General features: G+C 46.3%; 2 protein-coding genes across 2 annotated transcripts in view; one reads left to right on the top strand and one right to left on the bottom strand.

The window, feature by feature from the left end:
- mettl6 (methyltransferase 6, methylcytidine) overlaps positions 1-2,452 on the bottom strand; it is a 2,709-nt gene extending 257 nt beyond the window's left edge. Inside the window, exons 1-5 of the mRNA XM_068729910.1 lie at positions 1,706-2,452; positions 1,467-1,601; positions 795-965; positions 479-620; positions 1-235 (exon numbers count right to left, since the gene is read on the bottom strand). The exon at positions 1-235 is cut by the window's left edge and continues 257 nt beyond it. Of these exons, the coding sequence (XP_068586011.1) occupies positions 81-235; positions 479-620; positions 795-965; positions 1,467-1,601; positions 1,706-2,023 (921 nt within the window). The 5' untranslated portion in view covers positions 2,024-2,452 and the 3' untranslated portion in view covers positions 1-80. The remainder of the gene's footprint in view (positions 236-478; positions 621-794; positions 966-1,466; positions 1,602-1,705) is intronic.
- Positions 2,453-2,455: 3 nt separating this feature from the next.
- eaf1 (ELL associated factor 1) lies at positions 2,456-8,358 on the top strand. Its single transcript, XM_068729914.1, has 6 exons — positions 2,456-2,708; positions 4,501-4,595; positions 4,834-4,970; positions 5,183-5,349; positions 5,466-5,690; positions 5,859-8,358. Exons 1-6 carry the CDS (start codon positions 2,606-2,608, stop codon positions 5,906-5,908), a joined length of 777 nt encoding a protein of 258 aa, XP_068586015.1. The 5' UTR covers positions 2,456-2,605; the 3' UTR covers positions 5,909-8,358.
- Positions 8,359-9,852: the final 1,494 nt, after the last annotated feature.

Raw genomic sequence — 9,852 nt, 5'->3', positions numbered from 1 at the left:
CTTTAGGTTTTGTTTGCCGTCTAATGTCAACCAGGAGATGCTTGTCTATTGAGGCGACAGCCGCGGTCCAAGCGGAGCCCTCAGGAGCTCTCCCATTGGCCGGGCTTGGTGAATTTGCTCTGCAGAAACACTCTGGGAACACAAAGCCCCTCCTTCTTGTTGACCGTCTCTCTCAGGACGTAGTCGTTAGAAACGGGCCGCAGGCCGGCGCCGGTACACAGCTCGGCCAGGAACTCTGAGAGCAGACGGAAACAGAGCGGACTGAGGCCTCAGGAGGAAGGAAACGAGAGGAAGGTCAAAGTGTTTCTGAAGGAGTCAGGAGAGGTCAAGAAACGTCACTGTGTACATGTACAAGCAGCTATATTAAAGGGATGCATGGCACTGTACAGTGAGTTAAAACATCCATCCATCCATCCATCCATCCAGAACAGCCTCAGTGACACAGACAAACACGGCTTTCTGGAAGTCGTTTCCGGACCTTTAGAGAAGAAGTAGGATCTGGTTCCGTCTTGGCGCACGTAGAAGTTCTCCCCCAGCTTGCTGCCGGCTTTAAAGCGGAGCATGGCGTGGTCGTACAGGCCGTAGTCCCTGAACAGGACCATGCCGCCGGGCTTCAGCACCTTAAAGCCACACACACACACACACACACATCTAAAGCTACACCGTTTGAGCCGGCTTCTATTTGAGCTCCCAAAAACAGGCTGGGAAGGAGCCATCAGACACATGCAGCACATCCTGCAGCCACATCAAAAGAGAACCAATTACAACTATTCTTCGGCTGTCTCTGCTCTCACCCTGCTGATGTTCTGCAACGCCAGCTTCATCTTGTCAGGGTGGACGGCCGACAGGACGAAGATGAGCGTGACGACGTCCACGCCGCCCTCCGGCACGTTTCCCCTCAGATCATCTTCGGTTAGGTCACACTGGAAGGCACGGCAGCGCTCGGGGCGGTACAGAGGGTTTAGCTGTCAGCAGAAGGCGGATGAAGATGGTTCGTATTTGTGTCATTATTAAGACGTCAAATCGTACGGCAGCGCCGGTCACCGGCCAGCAGGCTGACTTTGTACCGGTCAGCTCAACGGTGTGTAAACGTGTCATTCTGAATGTACGGTGCTACACGGGTATCAGATATAGATTTGATGGATGGATATCTTTGTCGTGGGAAGTTGCCAGTTGAGGTGGTTTCGGGCATCTGGTGAGGATGCCACCCGGGCGCCTCCCTAGGGAGGTGTTCCAGACACGACCGGCTGGGAGGAGACCCCGAGGGAGGCCCGGGACCAGGTGGAGGGACTATATCTCCAAACTGGTCCTGGGAGCGCCTCGGGATCCCCCCCAGTCAGAGCTGAGCTGATGTGGCACCGGGAAAGGGAGGTTTGGGGGTCCACCTGCTGGAGCTGTTGCCCCCCCGAGACCCGATCCACGGATAAGAGGTTGACGATGAGAGGAGATGAGATGAGATGTCTTACCTTCACAAATTCGACGGCTCGCGGTGAGAAGTCGCAGGCGTAAACGAAGATGTCGCGGTCGTCCTCCAGCAGAGGGAAGAGGCAGTTCCCCACACCGCAGCCGGCCTCCAGCAGCACCAGCCTCTGGGACTCAAACTGCAAAACCAGGCAGATGGACGAGAATACGTACGTAATAATGTCTGTTATTACCTTATTACCTACGTGTTATAGAGTGTAAGCCGGTGTTCTCTCTTCCTCACCTCCCTGCATGCCTTCAGCTCGTCAAACTCTCTGGTGGTCCAGTGTCGGTCCTTGAAGAAATTCGTAGTGTTTCTTTTGTAGAACAAGTCCCAGTTTTTCTGAGCTTCTTTCTCCAACTTCATCCGTTTGAAGTCGGACACCAGGGACCGCTCACCGGCGAGTCTGTCCCGCTCCTCCCGGGACAACAGTCTGGCGGTGGAGGTTCTGGTCTGCCCGGAGACACGCGGAGACGCTTCTGCTTCTTCTTCTTCCTCCTCCTCCTCGGGATGTGTTGTTTTAATATCACCGGTGACGCTTTCATTTCTCGACAGAGCCATGATGCTTTGAGAAAGCCTCAGACTTTGTTTCCGTCCACTTTAAGTCAGTAACGTTACTACGGAATCATTCATTAATCGGTAAAACACATGTTGTATAACTTATGTTGACGATAGATGCGCTAAAAATCTATTTAGTTGTAAAAAATCTTCCGCCTAGCTGCACTTCTCCACAGTTGACGTCCATCTTGTCCGTTAGTTAAATTCGTCCGTGTAGCATTTAGAAGTTGATTCCTTTTGCTCTCGGGGGGTTCCGCTCGTTTTCTAATTAATAAAACTGTGCGATGCACATTATCAAGCTATTAAATAATGTGACGAGTAATTCATCTGTTAACTTTTTAAAATATATAAATATATATATATTACTGAAAACTGTACGTGTTTGCGGCGACATTTGATAGCCGGACCACAACCGGAAGAGGCGCGGCCGAGTGACGAACGGGATGTTTTGCTAACGTGTAGCCACAGCAGGCTAACTTAGTGTTACAGTTCGCTTCGTACTCTAAACCCTCCTCTGAAGTGGAGGCTCTTCGGGACATTTGAACATCAATGTGAATCTTTCTCAACATCTCTTCAAACCGAGACATGAACGGGAGCACGAACCCGCTGCTGGACAAAGAGGAGCACGTCCTGAAGCTCGGGGAGAGCTTTGAGAAGAGGCCGAAGTCTTCCTTTCACACGATCCGATGTGAGTGTGTGACGCTGTTAGCGCGACAGGAGAACAGCGCTGTGTTGACCGCTGCGTGGGATCAGCTCGCTCACGTGGACGAGGAGGCTGCTCTGTCGATATCTCAGCCAATTATGTGGTCGCCTTAAATTCACTCATTTGCATAAAGACTCGTTACACCCACTGGTCCTCCTCATCGTCACAGCATCCACTGGAACGAGTCATCTGTTACTTTAAGAACAACTCCTCTTCCTCCTCCACACTCCTCCTCTTCTTCCTCCTCCTCCTCCTCCTCCTCCTCCATACTCTTCCTCTTCTTCCTCCTCTCTCCTCACTCTTCGTCCTCCTCCTCCTCCTCTTCTTACTCCTCCACACTCCTCTTCCTCTTCTTCCTCCTCCCTCCTCTTCCTCCTCTTCCTCCACACTCTTCCTCTTCTTCCTACTCTCTCCTCACTCTTCGTCCTCTTCCTCCTCCTCTTCTTACTCCTCTTCCTCCTCCCTCCTTTTCTCCTCCCCCTCTTCTTACTCCTCCACACTCCTCTTCCTCCTCCCTCTTCCTCCTCCTCTTCCTCCTCTTCTTACTCCTCCACACTCCTCTTCCTCTTCTTCCTCCTCACTCGTCCTCCTCCTCTTCCTCCTCTTCTTACTCCTCCACACTCCTCTTCCTCCTCCTCCTCCTCCTCCTCAGTTGTTTGTGAGTTAGTTTCATTCTTACAGAAGGTGAAGAAAGGCTTCATGTAAACATTGTAATCAGTTCCACACACTGATCAATGTTGTGCAGTGAAACAGAATTACAGTCACTTTACGTTAATATGTTTTAACACAGTTTTGTTTATTTTGTGAAAGTGTAAAATGTCCCGATCACTACATCTCTGGTCTCGATCCTTATCAAAGATGTTCATTTATGTAAAATATAGAAGAACATTTCAAAAGACTTTTAGACATGTAGTCTTGTAGACTTGTAGTCTTGTAGACTTGTAGATTCGTAGTCTTGTAGTCTTGTAGACTTGTAGACTTGTAGATTCGTAGTCTTGTAGACTTGTAGACTTGTAGACTTGTAGTCTTGTAGACTTGTAGTTTCGTAGTCTTGTAGTCTTGTAGACTTGTAGACTTGTAGATTCGTAGTCTTGTAGACTTGTAGATTCGTAGTCTTGTAGACTTGTAGTCTTGTAGACTTGTAGACTTGTAGTCTTGTAGACTTGTAGTCTTGTAGACTTGTAGACTTGTAGTCTTGTAGACTTGTAGATTCGTAGTCTTGTAGTCTTGTAGACTTGTAGACTTGTAGATTCGTAGTCTTGTAGACTTGTAGTCTTGTAGACTTGTAGTCTTGTAGACTTGTAGACTTGTAGTCTTGTAGACTTGTAGATTCGTAGTCTTGTAGTCTTGTAGACTTGTAGACTTGTAGATTCGTAGTCTTGTAGACTTGTAGTCTTGTAGACTTGTAGACTTGTAGTCTTGTAGTCTTGTAGACTTGTAGTCTTGTAGACTTGTAGTCTTGTAGTCTTGTAGACTTGTAGTCTTGTAGACTTGTAGTCTTGTAGACTTGTAGATTCGTAGTCTTGTAGTCTTGTAGACTTGTAGACTTGTAGTCTTGTAGACTTGTAGATTCGTAGTCTTGTAGACTTGTAGACTTGTAGTCTTGTAGACTTGTAGATTCGTAGTCTTGTAGACTTGTAGACTTGTAGTCTTGTAGACTTGTAGATTTGTAGTCTTGTAGTCTTGTAGTCTTGTAGACTTGTAGACTTGTAGATTCGTAGTCTTGTAGTCTTGTGGTCTCATAGTCTTCATAGTCTTGTGTCCTTTGTTTTTTCAGATGACTTCAAACCAGCATCCATCGACACGAGCTGTGAAGGAGAGCTGCAGGTCGGGAAAGGAGACGAAGTCACCATCACGCTACCACACATTCCGGTCAGACGCTCTGTGGTTCTCCTCTGGTTCTGTATCAGACTCTCTGTGGTTCTCCTCTGGTTCTGTATCAGACTCTCTGTGGTTCTCCTCTGGTTCTGTATCAGACGCTCTGTGGTTCTCCTCTGGTTCTGTATCAGACGCTCTGTGGTTCTCCTCTGGTTCTGTATCAGACTCTGTGGTTCTGTTTGTTTAGTGATTTAAAACCTTGATGATACTGAGGTGACGGTTGCTCCTGCAGGGCTCCACTCCTCCCATGACGGTGTTCAAAGGAAACAAGCGGCCGTACCAGAAGGACTGTGTGCTCATCATCAACCACGACACCGGGGAGTTCGTGCTGGAGAAGCTGAGCAGCAGCATCCAAGTGAAGAAAACCAGGTGAGACTCCAGAGGTTCTACTGATCTCAGACAGAATCCTGTTCACACCGACGAACAGTGTGACAAAAGATGCTCCTGCAGTTAAGATCCAGAAAGATAGTTCAGAGAGGACTAACTGAGTGTGTGTCTGTGTGTCTGTGTGTGTGTGTGTGTGTGTGTGTGTGTGTGTGTGTGTGTCTGTGTGTGTGTGTGTGTGTGTGTGTGTGTCTCAGGGCGGAGGGCAGCAGTAAGATCCAGGCGCGGATCGAGCAGCAGTCGGTCCGGTCCAGTCAGCCCAGCTCTCAGTTCCGGGCCCCCACGAAGCCCGGGGCCAAGACCTCCCCGTCTCCCTCTAAGGACGACCCCTCGCCGGAGCCTCAGCTGGACGACATCAAGAGAGGTACGGAGGTCCAGACACGGAGAACACAGAACTCAGAACACAGAACACAGAACTCAGAACTCAGAACTCAGAACACGCAGTTCATCGGAGGATTCTTTGTACTCACACCGTTGCAGAGCTGCGAGCGGAGGTGGAGGTGATCGAGCAGATGAGCAGCAGCAGCGGCTCCTCGGACTCGGGCAGCGCCTCGGGGAGCGGAGACGACAGCAGCAGCGACGGCGAGCGGGACGCCCCCGTCCCCCCCCGCCCGCTCGGACAGACGTCCCCCAACAACCGGCAACCGGCGTTCAACGGGGGGGCCGACCGGCAGCCGGGCAACAACCAGCTCATGAACACGCTGCGTGAGTACCCCGAGTTCTGCTTCTCTGTAGACGTGAAGGTGACGCTCCGGTCCAGTCTGAGGTTCTGGGTAACGTGAACGCTGCTCCGGCTGAGCGATGGACGTAGAGATTCATCTTGAGTTCTGTTAGAATACAATACACCATGTTCTGACCCGATTATCTTCACAGGAAACGATCTTCAGCTCAGCGAGTCGGGCAGCGACAGTGATGACGACTGAACTCTCTGCTGGTCTGATCTCCTCCTCTTCCTCCTCCTCCTCCTCTTCCTCCTCTCTTCCTCGTCCTCCGCCACACTCCTCCTCTTCATCCTCCTTCCTCCTCTCTTCCTCGTCCTCCGCCACACTCGTCCTCTTCATCCTCCTCCTCTTCCTCCTCTCTTCCTCCTCCGCCACACTTCTCCTCTTCATCCTCCTCCTCCTCCTCCTCTTCCTCCTCTCTTCCTCCTCCGCCACACTCCTCCTCTTCATCCTCCTTCCTCCTCTCTACCTTGTCCTCCACCACACTCCTCCTCTTCCTTCTCCTCCTCCTCCTCCACCACACTCCTCCTCCCCCTCCTCCACACTCCTCCTCCCCCTCCTTCACACTCCTCCTCCATACTCCTCTTCCTCCTCCTCCTCCACCACACTCCTCCTCCCCCTCCTCCACACTCCTCCTCCCCCTCCTTCACACTCCTCTTCCTCCTCCTTCTCCTCTCCTCCTCTTCCTTCTCCACACTCTCTTCCTCCCTCTCCTCCTCCCTCTCTCTCTCTCCTCCCCTCCTCTCCTCCTTCCTTTGATCACTGACTCCAGCTGTCCATCTTGTTCTGTTCGTACTTTTTGATTTGATTATTTTTAGTTTCTTCTTCCATTCTAGAACTTTAAGAGTGTATTTTTTATTAGATGTATATTTTGTTTTTGTATAGAGAGACTTTTACTTGAGAGGTACATATATACATATATATATATATATATATACATATATATATGTATATATGTATGTATATATATATGTATATATTAGAGTGCACATACATACATATTGTACTTCGAGCAGCTACTTGTATCTTTCCGTGTTTCTTTGTTTTTGTCTTTTAATGTCAGTAAAGGAAACGATCGTCGCAGGAAGCTTCTTCACGTCGTTTGTTTTCATCACTTTGATATTGAAACACAAAGAGTTATAGAATGATCTGTGCAGCCTGAGCATCTCTAGTGAGATGAACCGTTTGATGATCATTTCAGTTATGAATCTCACCTTTATGTATTAATGAATAGATGTCTTTAAATTGGATTTAAAAATATAGAATTTTGCCACTTTTGTTTTTTAAACATTTTGTTTTTTAAACTAGGGGTCGACAAGCCGCCAATAAATTAAATAAATTCAATTTAAATAAATATATTTTTTAAACTGAATGAGCCAAGTTGCCGCTGTTTAAAGCTACATTTTGTGATTCTCCTTTTAAACCACTAGGGGGCAGAAAAGACCACAGAAACAGACCTGGTGTGAATCGGCCGATGTGTTCGCTAACAGTTGAATGTCGATTGATTCATGTTTAATTCCTTTATTATTATTCTCCTGCTCATTAAATCCCACTTCACCAGTTACAGTATCAGTCGGTTCACAGAGAAGTACTGATGGTATTTAACCTTTAACAGTTAAATGAGGAGCTTTAGTTTCCTGTTTACTTATGTTTCATCAGTCGTTTAGCTCTTCAGCTGAACAGAGAACGTCTTATATTGTTCACATATTACTTATATTAATATTAAAAGGACCATTTCATGCCTCACAGCATCTCAGTTGGGAATTAAAGAGTGAACCTGTCATTTTCTGAAAGAAACGCCAAAGAGTTGAGCTCCTCCTCCTCCTCCTCCTCCTCCTCCTCCTCCTCCTCCTCCTCAGGTGCAGACAGGTGTCTGTTTTCTCTTCCTGTTGAGTGAGCTGGTTTACAGTATTTCATGATTAATGCAACACAAAGACTTAATCTCAGCTTAGATTTAAAACACATCATTTCTTTGTTTGTTTTCTCATCCTGACACATATTTAAACATCTGGTGAAAAAGTTTTCTTTGTTACAAAATGTCAAATTCAAAGAGATGTTTCTTTATTAATTCAACAACATGTCTGTTGTTAGACTCCTGATTAACGGATTTATTCCTAACAAGGAGAAGTTATTATTATTATCATTATTAGTATTATCACAGGTGTTTTCACCCTTTATTTTAATTTGGCCTCTTCTCAACTCTTTGTTCTTGAACGTGTACAGAATGTATTATTAATATTATTAATTCATTTTAATTAATCTGCTGATTATTTTCTGGATTCGTTTTGTCTAACAAACTAATTTAAAATGTTTTTTTTTCTTTTTTTCTCCCCAACAATCTAAAACCCCCAAAAATATTCTGCTTCTGTCACAGAAAACCAAACAAAGCCAGTCTTCAGATTCATTTCTGCTTCAATAATAACTTCTGCTAATAACGACTCACACATGACGCACGTTGGACTGAAACCCTTCAGTCACACGTTCTTTAACATCGTTAGAAATGATCCGCGACCAAAACGCGCCGATAGCCGTGTTTCTCCAAAGAGACGAGGTTCTTCTTCAATGCTCTCCAGTGTTCCCTCTGAAGTGTTGTGTTCTACGTTCGTGTGAGATGTGTTTGTACAAAGTGTATTAAAAAACGTTCAGACGTCTTGAGCGTGGGTGTATTGTTTTGTTCTTCATCGAGGGGATTTGTGAAGTACTACAGTGATGGATTGTAAAATACACGTCGTGTTGAAGTCAGACTGTGTTTGCTCCTACAGCCTTCTAAATATAACATAACCGTTACACGTCTCAAAAATAACCTTCAATACTTTTCAACATCTACAAAAACCTTCCACTGCTGCTTTAAACTGGTGGTTTCCAACATGTTCTCTTTGTTTCAACACTTACTATGAAGCTATATTTAGAGGTTCAACGTCTGCAGGCGGTGAGCAGTCGAGTCGAGGAGAGATTTTCCACCTCAGACTTTTTTTTAATACGTTTCCTTTTTTTTAGAGGCCTGAAACGGCAAAAACAGGATTTCACAAGAAAGAAGCTGAAAAATAATATAGTTCTTTCATTTTTCTTTTTTTCTCTCTCTCTTCATCAAATTAACAGAATTCCTTCAGTCCTCCGGCTCCTTCGGGGATTTGAACCGGCAACCTTCTGGGTCTTCTCCTACACAGCCTAACCGTTTTAAAACACACACTGAGGAAAGTAAAGACAGCAGTCAGAAGTGAACTTCGATAAAAGATTATATTGCTGGTCTTAAATAACTACCGTCAAGTGAAACGTATGCTTTAGATGAACGCCTTCAGTTTGATACGAACCTCGACAACCTGCGTTTTTACGATACAGTACTTCTTCCCTGCGACGGTGCAACAGCTGAATCACATTTCTCTCCAAACAGTAACACACGAAAGTACACGACAAATACATAAATAGCTTTTGTTTCCCTTTAAATCATTTATAACGCAATTCTGTTCATGATTTCTGGCTCTTGCTACGACACGTCATTTGACCGATATATAAATTAACAACATCAACAACAAATAATAATAATAATAATAATAATAATAATAATAATTAGAACAATAATAATATAAAAGCTGTCTGTCTTTCATATAAATCTGGCTAGCTTACAGTATGAAATGATGGAGCAGAGATCAACGAGGGCAGCTTGACAGTTTCTCCGCTTTCGATCTCCGTTATTCCAAAATGCAGACGCTCAGTTTCCCACGTAGAGAGTTGGTCTGTGAGAGAAACGTGGCTCGAGCAGGAGTCCACCGGGACAAATGGTCTCCTGAGGGTCCAGAGCAGCGGGTTCCTCAGAAGGTGGAGACGGGAAAAAAAAATCTCCAAATATGGGGCCACCTGAGCTTTCCTCTTGTGAGTTCAGTTCTTCCTCTACAAGACTGGAATTAGCGCCTCCGGTGGCGGCGACTGGCATCGCGACAGCACACGTTAGGTTGGCGAGGATCAGCCTCCCTCAAACGTCTAAGTCAGATAGATCTGGACCCTGAGTACCTTATCTGTCGACTCCAGACCCTTTGGTGTCCTTGTTTGGCCCCCTTTGATTGTGTGATACTATAACCGACCGTCCCTCCCTAAACTAGCACCTTCCCTCCACCCCCCCCCACCCGACCTCCCTCCCACCTGGGTCA

This window comes from Cebidichthys violaceus, unplaced genomic scaffold, assembly GCF_023349555.1.
Source record: "Cebidichthys violaceus isolate CVI_PGR_0920_01 unplaced genomic scaffold, fCebVio1.0.p SCAF_48, whole genome shotgun sequence".
In the NCBI taxonomy this organism is placed as follows: domain Eukaryota; kingdom Metazoa; phylum Chordata; class Actinopteri; order Perciformes; family Stichaeidae; genus Cebidichthys; species Cebidichthys violaceus.
The sequence above is the reverse complement of the archived record's forward strand: the minus strand, read 5'-3'. Positions and strand labels throughout refer to the sequence as shown.

Coding starts and splice junctions, on each gene's coding strand:
- eaf1 (XM_068729914.1), top strand. CDS start 2,606: ATGAACGGGAGCACGAACCCGCTGCTGGACAAAGAGGAGCACGTCCTG. Junction 4,596..4,833: donor TCACGCTACCACACATTCCG/GTCAGACGCTCT, acceptor TTGCTCCTGCAG/GGCTCCACTCCTCCCATGAC. Junction 4,971..5,182: donor ATCCAAGTGAAGAAAACCAG/GTGAGACTCCAG, acceptor TGTGTGTCTCAG/GGCGGAGGGCAGCAGTAAGA.